This window comes from Apiospora kogelbergensis, assembly GCF_038363985.1.
Source record: "Apiospora kogelbergensis strain CBS 113332 chromosome Unknown utg000002l_segment0_segment0, whole genome shotgun sequence".
NCBI classification, from domain to species: Eukaryota; Fungi; Ascomycota; class Sordariomycetes; order Amphisphaeriales; family Apiosporaceae; genus Apiospora; species Apiospora kogelbergensis.
In genome coordinates, this window is record NW_027117419.1 from 4,431,796 (window position 1) to 4,454,015 (window position 22,220).

Genomic DNA, 22,220 nt, shown 5'->3' on the forward strand with positions numbered 1-22,220 from the left:
CGAAGCGTAGGGCGGATGTTGTGTCATGTCCAACCCGTGTGCTGGGTTGTCTGGCCTGCCGTGCGTCTTGGCTTCTCCAAGGCAATCTCTAGAGTATCGTCTCCTTCGATATAGACAGCCAGTCGCACTTATCAGTGAACTTATTTAGATGATGATCGCATTTCGATCATGAATAGTCAAGCATTCATCCGCCATGCAGAATAATACCTCATAAGCTGTAGCGGTCACAAACGCCGCCACACAACGCACTAAGCGCCATCTAGTTGGTGCAGTAACGGTAGTTTTCTATACCTTCGACCATGTCCTTGGCAACTACTCGAATCCGATCTTGCCGTTCTGATTGATCACCCGATCACCGAATCAATAGTCTTGAGCCTCCGAGCTCGGGCTGGACCTCTCAGCCCCGTCATCATCGCAGAAGAAGCGCATCGGACAGCTGATGATACCCAGCTCTGGCATCCTAGAATACTGCAACGGGCCATCGACCTCGAAGTCCTTGGTGCTACGCAGTATCACCTTCAACGCCGTTTCCAGAGCTCTGTCGTGGTGGTTCGGGACTTATGGTTAGCCAATGGTTAATCAGACCCGCGACGAACGCCTTGTCTCTTCCCTTTCACCCCTAAATCAGGAGGGGAGGGAAATGCTCAAATGCCTGCTTACAGTCTGGCCAATGGCATGCCCACGCAGCGGTGCCTGCCGCGCCCGAACCCCATGTGCATGGCTACATTGTCCCTGTGCAACACGAAGTCGTCGGGTCGCGCGAAGACGTCAGGGTCGCGATTCGCCGACGTGTAGTGTAGCGTCACGGGCTCGCCGGGTCTAATCATCGTGATGGTGGCGGCGGGGGGCTGCTGCTGCCGCCGATCGTCATCTTCGTCGTCGTCGCGGCGGGGGTAAGAGAAAAAGGAGACGTCGCGCGAGACGGTGCGCGCGAACCCCCGGTAGGGGCTGTAGAGGCGCACAAACTCCTCGAGCGCCGCGGGCAGCAGCGACTCATCGCCGCGCAGCCGCCGCTGGAGAGCCTTGTCCTCGGCCAGGTGCTTGCAGATGGACCCGATCAGGATGGGCGGAGCGACGACGCCGACGACGAGGGACTGGCGCAGGCAGCCCCTTTTGCCACGCGCCAGAGGACGTCAGTCGTTTGCTATACGAAAAGGACGCATAGAAGAAGGGCGAATCAAGGGGGAGGAAGACGAAGAAAAGGGGAAAGGGGGGGTATACCCACACCAGATGTTCCTCGCTTAGCGGGTTTCCTTCGGCATCCCTCTCGAGCAGCAGCGACGACGCCGGGTCCTCCTCGGGATCCCGCGGCGTCGCGCGCCGGTCCGCCAGCAGGTCGCGCGCGATCTGGTACATGACGAGCGAGTTGGCCGTGACCGTCGCGGCGTCCTGCAGGCGCCAGGCGCGGAGCCAAGCCGCGGCGGCCGCGGCCAGGCGGGGCGCGACGTCGGGCGCCAGGTTCAGCCACTCGGCCTCGACGCGCGACGTAGCGGGCGCCGAACCCGGCCGCGACGTCGCCGCCGCCGGCGTCCAGCAGCGGCCGCAGCTGCGCCTCGGCGTGGCCCTGCAGGGGCCCCGCGAGGCGCTCGAGGCGCGCGGGCTTCAGGGTCCGCGCCAGCGCGGTGCGGAACGGCGTGTGCGCGGGCGCGTCGAAGTTGAGCGGCGGGCGCCGGATCCCCCGCGGGTCGCTGGGCACCACGGCTTGCACCGACGAGATGTACGTGGCCGAGTCCAGCGCGGCGCGCTTGACGTCCGCGTACCGCGTCAGCAGCCAGTAGCCGCCGTACTGGGTCGTGTGCGCCAGGGGGCAGTGTTTGCGCAGGTAGCGGTACTCTTCGTATATCTTCTCCGGGTCGTCGCTGACGACGACCTGGGCCTTGTCGATGTCAAATGTTGATTCTTCCATCTCACGACGTGGCTCGATGCAAGACGAAGCAGCTTCCATGTTTTGGTGAACGCCGGCTTGCTGTTCTGTTTGGTGTGAGAAGATAAGATGTCCTTTGCGCTGACATGAAGCTGTAGGCCTGCTGTTGAAATGCGCAATAGTGACGGACCCCGAGCACCCACCCGCTTCGGTTATGACATCCCGATCTCTCCAACACACGACTCCGCGGCATCCAAGAACGAGTGCCCCAGTAATCAGTACCTCGACCAGATCCCCCAATCTGTTATGAGCCAAGAGCGATACATTAACTGCCAAGGTCGATAGATGGAGCGCAGGTATACCCCGTAAGGTTAAACCGGGTAAAGGGTCAATTGGGCCACTCACATCCTCGTTTATTATGCAGATTGCTGCAAGATGTGCTGGGTCGAGATCGTGCTAAGCTTATCGGCCTAGAAAATGATAAGATCTCTTGCGGGGTATTACTATAAGGGGAAACCAGGTCGTAGATAACATGGAGAATTATGATATGAAAGATGGCCTGGTAGTGCACAGTATTGGGGATTCGTCACATCCCAGAGACGGGTAGCTACAAAGAAATCCCCTTTCCCACTTGCAATGCGAATCATCAAACCCCTAATGACACTGTTTGGAAACCTCCCTTTCACTCAAGCGGCCTCAGACATCCGTCCAAGCCAACGCCATGGAGCGCACCATCGTCCCCGCCAAGGGCGAGCTCGACTCGAAACACCTCGAGATCGTCCTCGACGAGACAGCCCGCGGCGTGCAGACGCACTACGTGCCGGTGACGGACGAGGAGAAGGCCCTCAACAAGCGCGTCAACCGGAAGCTGGACTGCTTCGTCCTGTCTCTCCTCGCGCTCGAGTTCATCGTAAGAACCTATCATGTGTCTACATGTGTCGGCTGGGGTCCAAAACTGGCTAATGATACGCGCATGGGGATGGGTAGTTCTGCGGCATCGACAAGACCAACGTCGGCTTCGCCGCCACCAGCTCGTTCCCGAAAGACGCCAATCTGGGCCGCGATGCCATCCCGCACTCGCTTTCCCTGGTACGTACGAGTCGATAGAAAAACAGTTGAAAGCCACTGGAAAGCCGGGCGTCTGTGTGCGCGCGAAGGAGCTCACCCGATCTGTAGTTCTCGGCTACCTACGTCGTCCTGCAACCCTTCATGGTCGTCCTCGCCCGTCGCGTGGGTGTCAAGTACTTTCTGACGGTCCAGTTGGTGGTCTGGGGCGGCCTCTGCATGTGCCACGCCGCGATCCGCAACTCGGGCACGCTGGTCGCCCTGCGCCTGCTCATCGGCGCCGCCGAGGCCGGGTTCACCCAGATCGGCAACTACTACATGTCGACCGTCTATCCCAAATCGGAGCTTGGTAAGTCATCATGAGTTTCTAACTTTTCGTCTCCAGCACAAAACCAACATTGAGTGAGAGAGTGAGTGAGAGAGTGAGAGAGAGAGAGAGAGAGAAACTTACACATAAACTCAGCATGGCGCGTCGGCCTGTTCTCAGGCATGTACTCCGTCGCCGGCGCCTTCGCCGGCCTGATCGCCTACGGCCTGCTCAAGATCGAGACCCCGCACATGCACGGGTGGCAGGCCCTGTTCCTGCTCGAGGGCGGCTTCACGGTGCTGCTGGGCCTGCTGACCCTTTTCGTGCTGCCGAAGCGGCTGGGCACGGCCTGGTTCTTGACCGAGGCGGAGCGCGCCCACGCCCTGCACCGCATGGAGGTGGACCTGGCGGGCACGCAGGAGGAGGCCGAGACCCAAGGAGGCGGCGGCGGCGGCATGGTCACGCGCCGCGACGTCGTCGATGTCTTCACGGACTGGAAGAAGCTCGCCACCGTGCTCTGCAACGTCACGACGGTGCTCCCCGTCACGGCGTTTACGACGTTCCTGCCGCTCGTCGTCAAGGGGATGGGGTACTCGGGGAACGACGCGACGCTGATGAGCGCGCCTCCCTTTATCGCGTGAGCTGCTTAGTTCCATGTTATTTACTTCCTTGCCCTGGAATTTCCATCTTCGTGTTTTTCTCTTTCGCCCCTTTCATACCTACTACCCCTTTAACACACTAGTTGACCGACTCGGCGCTGACGGAAAAAAAAACAGCGGCGTCATCGGCCTCCTCCTGATCGTCCGGTCCAGCGACCGCTTCCGCGAGCGCTCCCTGCACACCGTCTTCGGCATGCTGCTCGGGGTCGTGGGGTGCGTCGTCATGGCGGCCAGCGACCGCAACGCGCTGCGCTACGGGTTCGCCTACGTCTGCATGGCGGGCGTGTTCGTGGGCGGGCCGCTGCTCGCCGTGTGGCTCGCGGGCAACACGCCGTGGAAGGGCAGTCGGAGCGTCATCCTCGGCGTCAACGGCTGGAGCAACGTCGCGGGGGTCATTGCGGGGCAGATCTTCAAGGACAAGTACGCGCCCAGATGTGAGTTTGTCCACATCGACTTGCCTAGCCCATGTTCACATTCACAGTCTCTAACATCGCTCCTCCCTGCAGACGAAGTGCCCCTGATCATCACCATCTGTATCATGGTCGCAGGCGCCTGCGGGCTCGTCTTCATCCGCTTCATGTACCAGCTCGAGAACAAGAAGAGGGCTCGGGAGATTGCCAATTGGGACGAGCAGCGGTTCGCAGAAGAGAGCGCCTCTCAGGTCCGGCGGGGGGATCAGCGACACACCTTCATGTTCGGTCTATGAGTAGCTGGGAAAGGGGGCGGGGCGTCACAAATGAGTCCAACTGTTATAGACATACAACCATAAGGGCAATTTTATTCAAAGGGCCTACCCGCAAATAAAGGTCTATCAAGCCTGTAATCGTGGTCGCCTTTGGGTCAGGGTCACGCAAATTATGTTGCCCCTTTCCGACGCCTTGTTGATCTATCTAAGTATGTGCGTATTGCCAATATTCAATATGCAATGAATCAATCACCCGCCATACCAAATTCTTGAGAATAATTGCGATCATAAGGTGTCTTGATTTGCAAGACTGTTGCCAGAATCCATGTCATTCATTTGCCACGTCCATCTTCCAGTTCGCGCATGCGAATTTCTCTAGTCTTTGGCCCCTTTTCCTTTCCATCCTCCTTGCTTCCAAAAGCATCGATTTTGAGATGTCCCAACGTCTCAGCAAACCGACTTCCCAGGACGTTCAAAGGCGGAAGCCTTAGCCACGTAGACCCGACGAGTCTAATGGCATTGTGGTGGAGGGCGGGTAGGATTCGGGGTGCGGGCTTTCGGGCGGCGGTCCAGAAGTGACCCATGACATCTTGGGCCAGGGTGTTCTTGCGGTGAGCGTTGAAGCTAGGCCCCGGAATATGCATAGTGGCCTCGAGCGAGTTGCCTTGGACCTTGGAGTCGATTGCCGGTACTGCTGTCGGGGTGGAGATGGGTGTCGCTCCTGTGTTTTCAATAGCAATAACATCTGTAGAAGTGGCGCTGTATCCTACTGGTGCTGCTGGTGCTGCTGGTGCTGCTGGTGCTTCTGGTGCTTCTGGTGCGGGTGCTGCTAGACCAGGCTTATTAGCATCCGATGTGCCTCCTCCACTACTGGCTGAGTTGACGGCGTCGGGATGTGTTCCGGTGACTAAATCGGTGGTGACATCGACTTTATGGACCAGGGTGTCTCCATGGGCAACGGCGAACTTGGTTTTCTTGGCTGCGCTCGGGTTCTGTTCAGTAGATGGTGGCAGTTGGCGCTTCTTCCTGGTGCTGCTGTTGTTTGTCGTAGTTGCCGATCCTCTGGGGGCAGGCGATGTATTTCGATTTCCATTGCCATGGCCATTGGAAGAGCCATCCATACCGAATCTTACAGCGGGAATCTTCGGTGAGGGTGGTGATGGTTGCCAATCCGACTCCGTCAGCACGTCCCACGAACAGGCGTGGCACAGGAGCTGCCTGTCGTCGCTCAACGCGATCAGCACCTTATCGGCCTTTGAAAGCACCCTGGAGCATTCGCGGCACCACTGCGTAACTCTCAGAAGACGGCAGCCCCAACAGGCTTTGAACGGTCCTTGTCGGGTGGCCAAGACGTGCTCTTCCTCGGGGTCGACGGCGGCCAGAAAGTCGGTTCCGGGATGGGTTTTCCTGCATTGCGGGCAGGCCTGGACGGCTGGTGCCAGGGCGCGCATCCCTCTGGCCTGGTGGGTCAGGCATTCTAGGCATGCTTTTGTGAACGTGAACTCGCTGTTGCGGCCGCGCTGCTGTTTATGAAACTGCGAGGACGGTTTCAACTGGTCGCAACGCGCGCACCAGCGTTTGCCGTGGTCGCTACTATCCGTCTTTGGTGGTTTCTCCATCTGGAGGGGGTGTTGTTCACTGGCTTGGCTGCTTCATGGATCACATGCGGCGGCTCCTCGCCGGTAGCCTTGCTCTTGTCTTGAGTCGCTCCAGGGGGAGAAGTCATTCTCTGGTACTTGAGCGGTCTCAGGGACAGCATCGCCCTTCAAGCCTGCAACAGGAGGAGCATCTTCTCTGGCCGATGCCAATGTTGTTTCAGAGACCGCTTCGTCCCATTGGCCTGGTGCAGAGACAGGAGATGCATTGGCATTGTCCTGGAAGCGTGAGGAGCGTTGCGGCTTCTCTCTCGACTCGATCGGGCCAGGGTCGCGACCAGCTCCTGGGCCTGGACTGTCCATACCGGCGAGCAACGTCAAAAGGAAGGACCTATTTCGCGCCGTCTTCTCCTTCGTCCAGGAACCCCCCTTTAGCACGAACGCGCCGCAGTCTGGACATTCATGACCGCCATAGTGTCCAGTCTGATGTCTGTTCGATGCCGAATGACGAAAGGCGTTCGGGATGGCTGAAAGGCTCTGCGAGACTGGTGCTTGTTGCGGATTCAGGGGGGATACAGAAGAAAACCGGACAGAGCGAGGATCTCTTGTGTCCGAGAAAGATGATGGTGTCGGAGTTTTATGTTTTCCGGTGTTGAGACACATCGTTACTCAAAGTCATACGGTATGCTTCAGTATGTCAATCAGTTAGAGACAGTAAGACACAGGGTAGTAGCCAATGCTGATGCTACTGGCTGGGACTTTGGTGGAATTTCATTAGCATATATATCCCTAAATATATCCATCCCATTCGCCTTTGCATGTGATCTTCGTCTTGATGTAGTGTTATGAGGCTGGATATTGCCTCATCAGCTTCAACAATTGATGGCGCTCTTTCAAGAATCTATTGCACAGTCAAATGATCTGGTCTACAAGGTTGAGAACAAATCAAAACCCCTCTCTCAAGGTCTGAAGGTAAGGCCTGAAGGTCAACCAGCCTTTCGACAAGGAACCAGCACATCACATAGAGAAACAACGGAAAATGTTAATGGTCTTTCATATTTCTGAAGCAGGAACCAAATGTAGTGTCTGAAAGGTATAAAAGATATATCCGTCCTGTTGTGCAGTTGTCCTGGGCTCCATCATTTCCCGTTGTGGAAATGTAACGCCAACGCCATGCTACCATGCCTCCATAAAGTCATTCTGGCCATTTCATTGACCCCCATTACCATGACGCCAAAAGAAAGGGAGATCAAGCCTCTCCGTTCTGCTTTTGTTTCTTCTGGGCGTGATCGGGATCGGGATCAGCCGGATCGGTGGTGGGCACATCGGGCAGCTTGCTGGCAGTGGCTTTGGCCTCGGCTGCCTGGTCCTTGGCGGCCTTTTCTTGGTCGACGGAGGTCTTCGTGTCGGGCGGGAAGTAGAGACTAAGCATTCATTCGATTCAGAGGTTAGCGTGCTTGGGAAATGACCAGGCGCCGTCTGCCAATGACAGAAGTAGAAAGGCGAAACTCACGGCAGGGTGGAGTCGTAGGAACGAACGTCCTTGGTCTCAAAGGTCACAAAGATGACCTTGTCCAGCTTCTGTCCATGCTGGTCCAGGAAGCTCTTGACCGTGTCGCAGGCGACCTGGCAGGCATCCAAGCTGGGGTAGCCGTAGACGCCGGTGCTGATGCCGCTGAAGGCGATGGTCTTGAGGCCGTGCTGGACGGCCAGGTCCAGCGAGGCGCGGTAGCAGGAGCGCAGGGCGGCCTCGCTGCGGTCGGGGCGGGGGTCGTCGTAGATGGGGCCGACGGTGTGGATGACGTTGCGGCAGGGCAGGTTGTAGGCGTCGGTCAGCTTGGCGGCGCCCGTGTCGCAGCCGCCCAGGGCGCGGCACTCGCGCACCAGCCCCCGGGCCGGCGGCGCGGTGGATGGCGCCGTCGACGCCGCCGCCGCCGAGCAGCGACTTGTTGGCGGCGTTGACGATGGCGTCGACGGCCAGGGTGGTGATGTCGCCGCGGATGAGGGCGATGCGGTCGTTGTGCCGGGGCGAGGCGCCGGCGACGGGCGTGGTCTGGGCCTTGTCCAGCTTCTTCAGCTTGTAGAGGAGGCTGAGCGAAGGGATGTCGGCTGCGAGAATGGGCGCCATCTTCGTCTTGGCGGAAGCGGTGGCGAACGATCGGAGCATGTACGGGGAGGTTTGGGGGTGGGCAGCTCGTCAATCGAATGCAATGGCAATATGATGTTCTTTCGTTGTTGCATCCAAGCTGCTTGTAGTGAGTGAGTGTGACGTAGCGTAGCATGGCCGGGCTTATCGCCGAACCCCAGGTACCGATAAGCAACTACCCCTCCAATTTCCAGCTTACCCCAGGCAAATGGTCCCCTAAATTCTATTCCCCTGCTCTCTTTGTCTGGATTCGCATGCGGAAATGGACCGACACATGCTTCGTTCCTCGCACAAAGAACGCCGCGACAGTGACAACGCAATGCATCCATCACCCCCCAAGGTCGCGGCCATGGCCACCTTAACCATGTTGCGCTTCCCTCATTCGCGACAACATGCTATGGGAATATATCTATTTTTCTCCTTCGTTCTGTAGTTGCATATTTTATCTGTATTCTTTACTTGACTTGGCTTGGTCTGGCTTGGTGTAAGTCGGCACGACCATGGACCAACCTACCACCCGGCCGGTGGACGGCTCGCTGCCGGAATCCCCTTGGGCTCAACACTTCCGCCCTTCCAAGGACCCTATGTTCCGGACGTTTAAAGATGGACTCCACCATTCGGGCCTGGCCCCCTATATCCCCTCCATATCGTGGAAGGACCTGGGCAAGGGCGCCTTTCCTATGGACCAGCAGCCCTTGCTGTCCATGGACCAATTGGATGAACTTTTCTACTCGGAACGCTATCAGAGATACTCGCGGGCCGGCGTCATGTCCTGGCGCGTGGACGCCTTGGCTGGGTCCCTCAACGACTTATCCGATCGTGACGATATCGAAAACGACCCCAATCTGATCCAAGTGAACGAGGATGGCTGGCTGGACTTCCTGAGAAGGGACAGGTGGTTCGACCTCCGAGTCGACGCCGTAGCCGGCATCCCCTTTCCTCAGCCGGATCTGCTCAACTACCACAACAGATGGTGGACTGTCGACAACCCCGCCATCTGGAAATATATGCGCATAGCGCTGGAGGTGGTCAATCGTGTCTTAAATACCATCATTGAAGCCCGTCATCCCTGGTCTGTATATCTGGCCTCCTTTTCAGCTTCCTCTCTCTTTCTCCCCGGTCGTCACTGACACTCATTACAGGCTGGATACCGTCCTTTTCAGCCAGATACAATGGTGGTCAGATGTGAACCAAGAGATGGCAGATTTCTGTATGTTTACCGGTGCGCAATCGCCATCGGTCTTGTTACAGCGTCCGGAATCAGAGAGAGCCACTGCTGCTGAGCTTAGGGAAGAGCTTCAGGAGGTGCTTCGATTCTGCATAATGGGGTTCGTAGACGAGAAAAGCATCAACCAGACCGAGCATTGCCTCGGCTACTCGGCTTGGGTCTTCTCTCAGGAGACGGTCGACAATCTCCGCGAACTTTTGAAAGGCGAAGTTCATTCCATCGTTCCTGTACTGCGATCGACCAGGAACCGCGGTATTTTACCACGTTTCGTTCGGAGGCCACCAATCAATAATCAGAATCAAACCGCCACTCCAGACAACACTGCATCCAGCGCTGACGTTCCGGATCCCCTTGTCCACCTGCCTGAGTCGGAAGCAACTAGACCCTTGGAAGAGCTGATCGAGCAGGCCGCTTCTGAGCTAGATTCCAGGAACCCAGATGGAACTGTGATGAACGCGGTGGAGTTTGTAGACAGCTTCCAAGACTCCCTCTTGGCTGATGAACTGACTTGGAATCCTCCGGATACCTTCATATCCAATTTCCATATCGCTCCTCTTCGATGTCTCCTGAGCACAGAATCGAAGCCATCCGAGAAATATAACGCTATTCTAGGAATAGTCGATGTAGTAAGCAAGACCACTGCAGATCCATCCAAGCCCCTATACTCATACCATGGTTCTACAGATACTTCATGAACTCGCGGTAGGCCTAGCTAACGACCCTGGACGAGACTCCCTCCAAGACTGATTTGGGTATCAATAGCACAGTATTTTCAATGGTAGACGACGGAAAGATCCTGGACCTTGGGCCCCATTCATTCTGGAGCCAGTACGTTTATGCCTGTCTCCAAATGAAATCCTTCCAATGAACCAACCATGCCGAGCTCTGCTGACCGATAACAACAGATCGTCCCCCCTTGCTCGGTCGCGAGGCGGGGTTGGTGTTTGAGCAAAGCTTCTTCGGCGGCGTCCTCGAAGCCGAACTTGTGAATGAAGACACGGCGGACTTTGCAAATGGCGCCAACACCAACTTTTCTGTCCCTAGATGGCCTCAGAATTATGATTGTACGGGCATGATACCTGAAAGATGGTGCCCGCCGTATGTTTACCAGGTTCCACGTCTGGTCGCCCCGTCTCTGTTTGCCACCTCTTTAGTCTCCGAGGGGTATTGGAACACGGTCGTTTCGCATTGGGGCACCACTGCCCTTCGGGTCCCGAATAGCCTCAGCTCGGTGGGACAAATGGGATACACGCATTACTTCACAAGGTGGCACAGCGCCCGGTTGACGCGCCCCCTCAAAGACGTGGCCCCCGAAATGTACGACAAATACAGGGCATTCCAGAGCGACTGGAGGAGGCTGACGACCTGGAACGCGACGGTCCGGCCCTGGTGGGAGGCCGAGTACACGAAGTGGTCGCTCAGCCCGTGGAGCCAAGTCAACGCGCGGAGATGGATCCTCGAGTTCCGCGAGGCGCACACGAAGCGAGACCTGCCGCGCTGCACGCTGCTGCTCGGGAACATGATCAGCTGGATCGGCCAGCTCCAGTTCGAGGCCGGCTTCGACCCGCGGGTCGGCCCCGTCATCAACCTCTGGGGCTGCATCGCGTCGCTGATGATGGCGTCGATCCCCATCATGGCCGGCGAGGCGGGCTGGAAGGGGCCGCCGCTGAGCTACTGGATGCACCCCAGCGTCTCGGCGTCGACGCGGTGGACGGAGCCGCTGACGCTGCACCCCATGACGCTCGACATGTTCCAGAAGAAGAACGAGGTCCGGCCCGGCCCGTGGAGCGACCCCGAAGGCGGCCTGGTCGCCTTCTGGAACCGCTTCTGTCCCATGGGCATGATGTGGGACATCCCGCACGCCTGGCTCGACGCGTGCTACGACACGTACCAGCAGCTCTGGGTGCACCACTACACCATCCGGAGCCCGTGGCACTGGGGCGAGTTCGCCTTTGAAATCCCCGAGTACGACGACTCGTGGGCCCGCATTTCGAACAATTCCTACAACGTCAACTTCTACAACATCCCCATCTACCAGTGGACGAGAAGCTACGCGCCCGCCGGATACGACAGGGACTTTTACCTCCCCAGCCCACCCTCGACGCCGCCGCCACCATGGGGGACACCTGGTTCCCGGGCACGCCAACCTCGCCGGACGCCCAGTCCGTCTCACCCACGGAGGCGGTCTCTCTATCCCGTGCACTTCTCCACGGGTGAGGTCGGCAATAACATGGATGACGAAGATTTCTGGGTGATTGAATCCGACGGCAACGATGGCTATGACATATTCTCAATACGAGGTAAGTTCCCCCCACATGTTCTCCTTTCTTGTCTTATGCCCCTCTCCTCCTCTTTATCTCTTTCTCCATACCAACCCACCACATCCCACGTATGAGCGACCCCCCACGTAGGGAATGATGGCTAATATGCAGAAACCTTGTGCGCAGAATTATGTCTACAACTGGGACATTCCACCGCGGAGATGATAAGACGGGAATTGATCACGCTGAGCCCACTCGGTCCCAAGCTACGCGAAGACGGGCACCCAGGGGCCGATCAGATCCGCAGCAAGTTGATTCAGATCTGCCCCAAGATGGGGAAACTTCTTGTTCCCAGGACTGCCGACGAGATTTCCGAGTATGACGGCCAGGAGGGCATGCCGCTGTGGATCGTAATTGGCACGACTGTGTACGACATCACAAGTACGTACTCATCTCCTTGTCGTTTCTCCCTAACCCTGGTTCTTCTACTCTAGAGCAGATGGTCGGTGTGGCTAACGTGTGGTTTTTTCTACTACAGAGTTCACTTATAGTACGCAAAGGGAGAAAACCCAATTGACGGAGAACCCCGGCGGTCGTCCAAAGACTCTTCCCGATGACCCGGAGGTATACGACGACCTTTTATTGCGGCTGTTCCCATTCCGGTGTGCGCTCTTCAGGGGCCAGAAAGCCCCGCCCAAGACAGCGCTTTCTCTATTCACCCCGAGCATGCTGAGGTGGCACGACAACCCCACGGCCGGGATGTACATAGCCGTTGACGGCATCGTTTACAACGTTGCAGGTACGTTGCATCGCCTCCCTTCCCATTTCCTCCATTGATTTCCGTATGGTGCCACCTGCTTACGTTCCTGCTTGCAATGATTAGACTACGTAGACCGCCATCCCGGAGGAAGAGACATAATGGGCCCGGCACTGGGGCGGGAGGCCAGCAAGTTTCACGACGACCACGCGCCCAACACCATGGCCGACTACGCGGAGCTCGCCGTGGGCCGGCTGGTGCCCGACATGACGCAGAAAGAGCTCCAGCAACAGCAGCTCGTGATCCACAGCTGGGTTTTCGACCTCTCGAAGCTCCAAGCCGCCGAGGATGAGTGGACCCGCCCCTTGGTCGCGCCCCTCGGCGGCAAGGACGCGTCGGAGGCCATCAAGGGCCAGGACGCGACCGCGAGGGCCTTGGTGCACATCTACAACCGCTGCAAGCAGGCCATCGTGGGACGCATCGCATCCGCCGAGTTGCATGAGATCCCGGTCGGCGAGGTGGCCAAGCACGACAACCCGCGCAGCTTCCACGGGGCCTGGGTCACGGTTGACGGAGACGTGTACGACGTCACAAGTAAGTCGCAGCCGGGATGCATCCTTTCCTCTCTTGCTTTCACCGTTCGCTTAACGACGATGGCCACGATTGCTAACACCCCGCCACAGCCCTCATGCTCCACGGCAAGTCCATCTACGGCCAGGAGCTGCCGCACATGTGGGCCGGCCAGGAGGTGCAAGACGAGAGCCTGCGCGCGTGGCTGCGCGACGACTTCGCGTACCGCGTCGTCGGGCGCGCGGTGCCGGGCGCGGCGCCGCCCGAGCCCACGGTCGACGAGCTGCTGCGGCGGCACCGCGGCGTCGACGGGCCCGCGGACCGGGCCGCGCGGGCGGCGCGCAAGAGGGTGTGGGGCATCGACGAGGACGACCCGACCCTCGGCGGGCTCGTGCACGTCTGCTCCGGGTCGCGGACGCGCAGGCACAACAACGGTGGTGGGCGGCCTGGGAATGGTCCGGCGGAGGCGGCGAGGGGGAGGAAGAGGTCGGCGGAGGCGGAGGATGGGGGTGGGGGTGGGGATGGGGATGCGGCGGGACCTGCGACGAAGAAACGGGGAATGTTTGATAAGATATAGTGTGCGGCTTGACGGCTTAGGGGTGGTTGGAGGTCGGTTTTTCTTTTTTCTTTTTACCCCTCGGGTCTCGCATAAGTGGTCGTTTTAGTTTAGTCCTTGGGTAGTAAACAGTCAACATTATGATGGTTCAAGTTGCCCTCCATCGCTTCGCTTACTCACAAGGCTGCCCTCCTGTCCAAAGCGGACGAATGGCGTCATCGGAACAGTTCAATTGTTATGTGCCAAGTGCGACAGGTTACTAAGTCAAGGGAGTGGGCGATCGAGAGACTGCGACATGAGTGTGTATCCCCCGCGCGGGTATTAGCTAATAATCGTCCTTAATTGGGGATGCGCTAGAACGCCGCCATCTCAGGGGGAAGATGGGTAAGTGGTAAGATCTAGATTACAAAGCATAGCTAATCATCTAGTGCTGGGTGAGCGGCTTGCCGTGGTGTATGCTGGATTCATAATCGAACAACCCCGCTTGACAAATGCCAATGAAGGGACGAGAACAGCTGGGGGACTGGCATGCATGTCAGCATTCGCATCCGGCGGCCGACAGTCCAGTCAAGCCCAGTCTCGGCGAGCCCAACCTCCCTACCTCCTCGTCCTGCAGCCCCCTTCACGCCCCCAGCTGCAATGTGCTCACCTCATCCATTTGTAAGGAACAAATAAGCCGAGCCCGTGTAGCAAACACCACGCACCACATCGTGGCGTTTTCCCAAGGTCGCTCCGACAAGTCATGGTTATGCAGGAGGCGTCTAGCGCTTGGCGGCGGCAGGGTCGGGTGTCGCGGCCAACGAAAGACGACATGTCTACCAACGCAAGGCAGGCTGGCTGGAGGAATACATAATGGGCGGCGTGTCCCTCCCTCTTCCAGTAGTTTTTGAATAGCATCACCTTCATCATCATCATCACCACCTTCACTGACATTTCAGCCAACCATTTACATCTAACCAATCACTCCCAAAACCAACCCCAAAACCAAAAATGGCTCCCCCCGGCATCACCACCGACCAGTTCCTGCAGGCCGCCAAGTACCGCCGCAGCGTCTACGCCCTCAAGGCCACGTCGCCCGTGCCCGACGAGCGCATCGAGCAGGTCGTCCAGGAGGTCCTCTCGTTCGCGCCCTCCTCGTACAACACCCAGCCCGTGCGCATCACCCTCGTCCTGGGCGGCAAGCACACCCAGCTCTTCGACGACATCATCGCCGCCGCCGAGCCCTTCCTCACCCAGGCCGCCGGCGAGGAGACGTGGAAGAAGATGAGCGGGCTCTTCCAGGGGCTGCGCGGGGCTTACGGCTCGGTAGGTTCTTTTCGTTGTCGCGTCATGTCATCCCACCCCCCTGGCCTCCCACTACATGGATTGCCATTTCATCGACAAATGCTAACGTACCCCCCTAACAAAAGGTCCTCTTCTGGGAGCGCACCACGACCATCGCCGAGTCGGGCCAGACGCACCCCTCGGCGGCGCACATGTTCGGGCAGTGGAGCGACCACTCGCAGGGCATGGCGCACCTGCTGACGTGGTCGGCGCTGGAGCTCGAGGGCTTCGGCGCCTCGCTGCAGCACCTCAACGCCATGCCGCCCGTCGAGGCCGTCATCAAGAAGTTCGCCGGCGTCCCCGACGACTACGTCCTCAAGGCCAACCTCGTCTTCGGCGAGGAGGCCCAGGACCACCCGGCCGGCCCCCGGCCAAGCTGCCCTTCAGCGAGACGCTCAAGGTGCTGAAATGAAACGCCCGTACAGGGAAGGGGCAGAGGCACGGGCGTGGGACGTCCTTGCTTTGATTGACGGGGCTAGACAGGATGGATAGAAGGACGCTTTGGGGTTTGGGGGGAGACAGGGGCGGTTATAGAGGCGATTGCATATAAGCGTAGCATTCCTAGACATGAGATCCCACGGAAATACATTTATCGATCATTGGACTGGGCATTCGGGCCGTTGTTAGTGGTTCTCAAACATATCACATGTGTATCTTGGATTGCAAGCCATATTAGGCTCGAATCAAGAGAGATTATAAATTAAAAAAGAAACAAAAATACATGTATGCCGACACGCGTACTCGAACACACAACCGGGACAATACAAACGCAACAGACCATACATACCAACGAGCCATTAGCCCGTTGGCAAGAGAAACCAGACCTGTTCGGTGTTATGACGGCACATTGGATATTTCATCAGTGGCCACATTGAATGCAGCAATACCATGTTGAATCTACCGGAGGCCCTGAGATGCTACCCTGTAGGTACAACGATCACATTTATCTACCCATTGATTCTTTTTGGTGGTAAATTAGTACACTCTTCCTCTTGACCATCGTGTCTTAGATATCAAAGAGGTGATATCCACACGGAGCCGTCCTGAGGTAGCCCTTCGAGCTATACTATTTAAGAAGGCTTGGAACACGGTATAGCACACTCCACGTTCAAAGTCATACTATTATCTTTTACAGGGTCCTCGAAAATTTAAAGTCACCAGCATCGAACAAAGGCAAGGAAACCCCCATTTGGTAAAGTGTTCGACCCCTATTATAATAATGTGTCCCACCATGGTGCATCATCCAAGTGGGCTGCATAACCCTTCCTACAAACTCATTGCTGAGTGCCTGGAAATGTAAGTCGTACTGCGACCCCGCCACTATGCATGGCGTGTCATACCCCTCCCCTCCGAGAAAATGACAACTCACAGTGTTTCTAGCAGTTTGACACCCCGCTCACATACAAGTGCTTATATAAGATTTCAATATGAAGAGCCACATCAATTTTCTCTCAAGGTCCTCCTCGTGTATTTCGAACTCCTTTAGTTACTACGACGTATTGCATCTATGTCGTTGCCAACAATGACATCAAGGATAAAAGACTACCCCGACATTACGACCATTGAGGGTGCTTGGGGGCCACGCGAAGACAGCAGTGTACATACCGAATGCAGCCGCTGTCGCAACCTTTGGCACCTTGAAATCTATCTCGAAGTGGTCATTTACCGTAGCAGAGATGAACTCGTTCGAGGCCTCGCCGAGGGTTGTTGGTTCTGTCAGAACCTCGACTCGCAGGGCTACTTGACCCTTTCCTCTGACCCAAAACACAAAGATGCCTTCCATACCGTCAAGCGTCGCCCCGTTGGCGTACGGAGCTTTCCAACGGTTATCCAATACACCCTGCGCGGTGAGAACACGGAAGACGACGAGGACTTTGTGACGGGTTTCGAGATGTGGAACGACGAAAATGTCAAACCCTGCATCCCTCAGGACTCGACTAGGTCACTTCAGTCGTGGCTGTATCTGACGCAGAGAATCCAGAATTGCTATTCCCATCATTCTCTCTGCCAGCGATCTTCCACCTGGGTGCCGACAAGGCTGGTAGAGATTTGCCTGGCGGATGAGCAACAAGACGGGGGCCACCGCAGCCCACAGGGCATGGCTTCACTACCCCCGGCATGGGAGGAAACCCAAGCAATCCGACTACGTGTGGTTGAGACTTCCAAGGGTCTAAGAAGCAGCTCTTATGCAACTTTGAGCCACAGATGGGGCCACAACATAACCCTCAAGTTGACGACGGCCAATTTAGCCGAATACACATCCAGCGTTCCCACTCGGCTGTTGCCACAGACCTACCGTGATGCAGCGGCCGTCGCTCGCCGTCTAGGAGTCAACTACATATGGATCGACTCTTTGGTACTACTAGGCTCACAACAAAGCCCTTCCCCGTTTTGAATCCAGGCTGACGGAAGTCTAGTGCATAATACAAGACTCTCGAGAGGACTGGTCGATCGAGAGCAGCACCATGGGCAAGGTTTACGAGAATGGCGTATGCAACATCGCAGCCAGCTCGGCATCGGATGGAACACAAGGCCTGTTCTTCGAGAGAAAGGGCAATCTTGTCTTCCCCGCCACGGCGAGCTTCCAAAACGGCGAACTGGCTGCCCAGAAGATGGGCTTCTACACCCAAAGCCAAAAAGACACTTTCGCGGGGCTGGACCGTAAGCCGCTGAATACCCGAGGCTGGGTCGTCCAAGAGCGGCTCCTGGCCGCGCGGAACATCAGTTTTACCGACACGTGCATCTTTTACGAGTGCGCAGAGGAGATGGGGTGTGAGATCGGGATGCCGCACAACTTCCCCTATCTTCGCGGCCCCGGCATCCGATATAAGCACGGGAGCCAGATGCATCCAGGGGAGAGGTTGCCAGACTCAATACGTTCTTTACAGCCGAGCAGCCAGTGGCTGCAATGGACCAACATCGTCGAGTACTACAAGTGGGCGCGTCTTACGTTCCCGGCCGACAGGCTGGTGGCCATCTCCGGCCTGGCGAAACATTTTCAGCCTCATTTTGGAGGGCGGTATCTCGCCGGGCTCTGGCAACACAACCTGCACAAGGGCCTGGCATGGAGACCGCAGGAGGACTGGATGCTCGACTTGTACAAAGACAGACTAGCCGGGTCCCAGCTAGCTGTGTCGGCGAAGGTCTGGAGCGCGCCGTCGTGGTCGTGGGCCGCCATGGAACGTCCGTCTTGCTACGTGGATGATCATTCGGCAAAACGATACTATTCGCTGATCGAATACATCGATGCTGAAATCGTCCCGGATGGGCCCGACGACTATGGCATGCTCAAGAAGGCATGCCTTCATCTCAAATCATATCTGCTGGCTGTCCGGCCCCAAGACTTGAAAGAAGAAGCCGGGTCAAAAACAGTCCACTTCGACGTTGAGACAAAATTCCTGAAAGGCAGAGTCCAGTTCGATGGAGGCAGCAACACGGAAATGAAGATGTATTATGTCATGCCGCTCTTTTATTACTTCGGTATAACCGACAAAAGTCGCTCCTTCGTTGTCCCGTCTCTGTTGCTCGAGTCCGTTTCCTCAAGCCCGAATGTGTTTCGCCGGGTTGGATGGATTGATATGACTACCCGAGAGCCGTACTCGGAGGAGGAGAAAACGCCGTCTCTCATGCAAGGAGTACTCCAATTGCTAGCAAAAGAGTATACCCTGCCGCAAGGAGTAATTCCAGAAGAAGACAGAAGATATACAATAGAACTTGTTTAGTCTGGAGGTACGTAACGAGAAGAATTAATGAGGTGCCGGTCATGAATTCACCCACCGAGGCTATCTCTCCACCAGAAATTATGCTGTCAGTCGTCCATTACATCATATGAGTCCTAGTGATCTTTCTCATTATGTGGGAAACTGAAAGCAATTGCGACTGCGACAGGCAGAAAGGGGCTACGAAAATAAGGGACCTAACCGGAATGAACATTGCCGCGCCTCGGAACAAAAGAGGAAAAATGAATCCCCGTATGCCTATTTACCATCTGACGTCGTAGAACCTGGGATGTTCGGGTGTTGCGCTTGCAGCTTGGCCGTCAGCTAGAACCACGCAGATCCCACCCCACGGCCCAATAGGGGCGCGCCGTATGTAGCACCAAGGTCTTGGCTCTGAGACAATACGAGCCTCAGCACGTCATTACAAACTACACGAAGAGGTGCGCATGCAATGAGCCGGAAATCCGAGCTTTTGACCATTATGTCTATAAATCCAGACATTCATGTTCATTTTCCTTTGCCAGGAAAACATGTATGCTGCGACGAGGGAAACCAAGTTAATAATCAACGCCTCTCTTTACCCGCTCTCTACCTAATAGGGCCAACTCTGCATTATCCAGCTTCGAAGGGGGAAAATAATTAATTATAATCATGTGGTCCAGCGCAGCGTCCCTACTCGCTCTGGCGTCCCTCGCCTCGGCTCAGCTGAAAGGCTTCAACTACGGCTCGACCAACAACGACGGCTCGTGCCGGGGCTACGCCGACTTCGTGCGCTTCTTCACCGAGGCCAAGAGCCTGGCGGGCGGCGGCAGCACGTCGCCGCCCTTCGCCGCGGCCCGCCTGTACACGTCGGTGCAGTGCGGCACGGCGGCGGACCCGATCGCGGCGTTCCGCGCCGCCGTCGACACCGACACAGCGCTGCTGGTCGGGCTGTGGGCGAGCGCGGGCCGCGCCGCGTACGAGCGCGAGCTGGACGCGCTGCTGCGCGGCGTGCGCGAGCTCGGCGCCCCGCTCGCCGACCGCGTCGTCGGCCTCGCCGTCGGCTCCGAGGACCTCTACCGCAGCAGCCCCCAGGGCGTCGCCAACAACGCCGGCGCCGGCGCCGAGGCCGCCGAGATCGAGGGCTACGTCGGCTGGCTGCGCGACTGGGCCCGCGGCACCCTGCTCGAGTCCAAGCCCGTGGGCCACGTCGACACCTGGACCGCGTGGGTCTTGCCCGAGAACCGCGGCGTCGCTGACTCGGTCGACTTCTTGGGGCACAACTCGTTCCCCTACTTTGAGACCACGCGGCCCAACTCGATCGACCAGGCGGCGGACAACTTCTGGTCGGCGCTTGCGCAGACGGAGAGCGTGTCCAGTGGGAAGGAGGTCTGGGTTACGGAGACTGGTTGGCCACATGGTGATTCCCCCCCTTTTCCCTTTACCCCTTTTCCCTTTGCTGTCTATCCATAGAGATGAAGCTGACACCTTCGGGCCGAAAAGTCGGACCTAATTCTGGCGCTGCCGTTGCCAACCTTGACAACGCACGGCGCTACTGGCACGACATCGGGTGTCCGCTCTTTGGCTCCCGCAACACCTTCTGGTACACGTTGAAGGATGCAAACACGGCGCAGACCGACATATCGTTTGCTGTCACGCCGCTGGAAAATAACACGCCATACTTTGACTTGAGGTGCTAAGGTGAAGGGACCGCCGTGTGATAGATGCTCAGGGCCACTTAACAGACTTAAGGGGAAGGCTGCAGTACAACGTAATACTCTATACCAAATGAACTCAAATAGGCTAAAAGAACCTCATGGCAGCTTCCTCTCTCCAATGCCTCGCTCCCTCTCTTGTTTAGTGGAACTGTCCCAATCACCAACACCTCTTTCATCCTTCCCTCTCACATCGTCAAACAAAACATGAGAAACAGTACCCCATTTAAGCTCTAGCTCTTTCTCTCATCGCTCTCTCGTTCTCGTTATCCCCCGCGTGAACTTTGGTCAGGTATTGCTTGAACTCAAGAGACATCTGGCAGACCTGCTCGAAGTCCACCTTATCCAGGACGATCTTGTCACTCTCCTCCTTTCCTCCCTCAAAATGGAATCTGTACTCGGCGAGTGACACAGCAGTTTGGAAAGCTGCATCATGAGGTGTCAATACGTAGCCAATGCACACATAAATATGGCACAGCAGCACGAGGGAGCAAAGCAGTGACACGTACCGTTGCGGATTTCCCGCCCGTTCCACGGTATCTTCCGCATCTCGGAGTCGCTGAGAACAAAGTGCTTGGCGCGCGACTCGACGATGATGCTGTCCTTGCGCTCCCGCTCGAGCTTGTCGAAGAACTGCTTCCAGATCTGCCTCCTCTGCGGCTCCTCGAGGTCTTCGTAGTAGATGACAACGTGGATTCGGGAGACGAAGGCGTCGTCGAAGGTCCCCACGCGGTTGCTGGTCAAAAACAGAATCCCTCGGTAGTACTCTAGGCAGCGCAGGAAGACTTTACATTCCCGTTGAGGTTAGAATGACACACACGAAGCAGCTTCAAGTCAATGCAGTCTGGGTTTGGTAGAATGGAGAGGTCGGTGAATCTTACCTGCAACCAGTGTGTTGCGCTTCAAGTCGGCAATCATTCGCCTTTCCAGCCAGACGTCGGCCTCATCCAAGAGCAAAACAGCACCCCATAGTTCTGCAAGCTTGAACCACTTTGACAGTCTCCGCTCCATAGTCTCTTCGTCAATACCTAAGTCGGCGCAAGTTAGTGAGAGCAGAGGACGGTTGATAAGTTCCGCGATGCATTCTGTCAGCCAGTTAGTTGCGGATCTCCAGACTATTACCAGGGATACTGAGAATATTGTGCTTTGAAACTTGCCAGCAGTCTATATTACACAAATTGTCAGTCAGCTCGGTTTGAGGTATGTAGCGCATGCGTTCCTTACATAGGTCTTTCCAACCCCTGGTCCTCCATGGAGAAGGAAGAGTTGACCTTCCCCCTTTGTTTGGATGAAGTCTGCTCCCCAATTATTTGTACGAGACATGGACCTGGGGCCGCCGTGCTTTTGCACTATGGCCTTGATCATCCTCTTCCGGTCGTCTGGCATAACGAGGGTGTCAATTGCCTTCACGTTGACGTTGGCAGGCCTGCAGAACTCCACATCAAGTCTCTCTGTTGCGATGTTAGATATGGCTCGAGCGGTAAGAATTTTATCATGTGCAGGATCAATCTTACCCCATGTCCGAGACTTCAGAGCAAAGCCCAGTACGACCCCGGAGCATAGCAAGCGGCGGTGGTCTCTATCCGGGTAGCTTTCGGGAAGCTCGAGGTCGTCGATTTCGGGATCGATGAAATCATATTCTGCCCATGGGAACCCTTTCGGGGGTGTGGCCGCTTCCCACGGCATTTGTCACATGGACAAATTGCGCGGCCTGGCCCTGAGTCTCCCATCTTAAAGTCGAAGCCGTCCATAGTAGATGGGGATGTGTCTGGCGAGTCCGAGTCCGTGTCC

The 22,220-nt window shown here is 56.8% G+C and overlaps 9 protein-coding genes across 9 annotated transcripts; 5 read left to right on the forward strand and 4 right to left on the reverse strand.

Moving 5' to 3' along the window:
* Positions 1–360: 360 nt before the first annotated feature.
* PG998_004374 (uncharacterized protein) lies at positions 361–1,945 on the reverse strand (the record flags this gene model as incomplete). The annotated part of the gene is made up of 4 exons (XM_066871192.1): positions 361–538; positions 661–1,110; positions 1,226–1,389; positions 1,469–1,945. The coding sequence occupies 4 exons, from the start codon at positions 1,943–1,945 to the stop codon at positions 361–363; spliced, it is 1,269 nt and encodes a 422-aa protein (XP_066734942.1).
* A 640-nt stretch (positions 1,946–2,585) lies between these two features.
* Positions 2,586–4,601, forward strand: PG998_004375 (transporter; the record flags this gene model as incomplete). The annotated part of the gene is made up of 6 exons (XM_066871193.1): positions 2,586–2,774; positions 2,852–2,953; positions 3,041–3,278; positions 3,393–3,873; positions 4,013–4,329; positions 4,402–4,601. The coding sequence occupies 6 exons, from the start codon at positions 2,586–2,588 to the stop codon at positions 4,599–4,601; spliced, it is 1,527 nt and encodes a 508-aa protein (XP_066734943.1).
* Positions 4,602–4,912: 311 nt separating this feature from the next.
* On the reverse strand, positions 4,913–6,199 carry PG998_004376 (uncharacterized protein; the record flags this gene model as incomplete). Its single annotated transcript, XM_066871194.1, has 1 exon — positions 4,913–6,199. The coding sequence occupies one exon, from the start codon at positions 6,197–6,199 to the stop codon at positions 4,913–4,915; it is 1,287 nt and encodes a 428-aa protein (XP_066734944.1).
* Positions 6,200–7,424: 1,225 nt separating this feature from the next.
* Positions 7,425–8,303, reverse strand: PG998_004377 (macro domain-containing protein; the record flags this gene model as incomplete). Its single annotated transcript, XM_066871195.1, has 3 exons — positions 7,425–7,599; positions 7,689–8,011; positions 8,052–8,303. 3 exons carry the CDS (start codon positions 8,301–8,303, stop codon positions 7,425–7,427), a joined length of 750 nt encoding a protein of 249 aa, XP_066734945.1.
* Positions 8,304–8,821: 518 nt separating this feature from the next.
* Positions 8,822–13,714, forward strand: PG998_004378 (uncharacterized protein; the record flags this gene model as incomplete). The annotated part of the gene is made up of 7 exons (XM_066871196.1): positions 8,822–9,358; positions 10,332–10,377; positions 10,455–11,849; positions 11,997–12,251; positions 12,349–12,609; positions 12,694–13,161; positions 13,251–13,714. 7 exons carry the CDS (start codon positions 8,822–8,824, stop codon positions 13,712–13,714), a joined length of 3,426 nt encoding a protein of 1,141 aa, XP_066734946.1.
* Positions 13,715–14,683: 969 nt separating this feature from the next.
* Positions 14,684–15,423, forward strand: PG998_004379 (uncharacterized protein; the record flags this gene model as incomplete). The annotated part of the gene is made up of 2 exons (XM_066871197.1): positions 14,684–14,998; positions 15,103–15,423. 2 exons carry the CDS (start codon positions 14,684–14,686, stop codon positions 15,421–15,423), a joined length of 636 nt encoding a protein of 211 aa, XP_066734947.1.
* A 1,115-nt stretch (positions 15,424–16,538) lies between these two features.
* On the forward strand, positions 16,539–18,738 carry PG998_004380 (uncharacterized protein; the record flags this gene model as incomplete). Its single annotated transcript, XM_066871198.1, has 2 exons — positions 16,539–17,372; positions 17,434–18,738. 2 exons carry the CDS (start codon positions 16,539–16,541, stop codon positions 18,736–18,738), a joined length of 2,139 nt encoding a protein of 712 aa, XP_066734948.1.
* Positions 18,739–19,386: 648 nt separating this feature from the next.
* On the forward strand, positions 19,387–20,414 carry PG998_004381 (glycoside hydrolase family 17 protein; the record flags this gene model as incomplete). Its single annotated transcript, XM_066871199.1, has 2 exons — positions 19,387–20,134; positions 20,188–20,414. The coding sequence occupies 2 exons, from the start codon at positions 19,387–19,389 to the stop codon at positions 20,412–20,414; spliced, it is 975 nt and encodes a 324-aa protein (XP_066734949.1).
* Positions 20,415–20,655: 241 nt separating this feature from the next.
* Positions 20,656–22,115, reverse strand: PG998_004382 (uncharacterized protein; the record flags this gene model as incomplete). Its single annotated transcript, XM_066871200.1, has 4 exons — positions 20,656–20,855; positions 20,939–21,214; positions 21,311–21,593; positions 21,654–22,115. The coding sequence occupies 4 exons, from the start codon at positions 22,113–22,115 to the stop codon at positions 20,656–20,658; spliced, it is 1,221 nt and encodes a 406-aa protein (XP_066734950.1).
* Between the last annotated feature and the right edge of the window lie 105 nt (positions 22,116–22,220).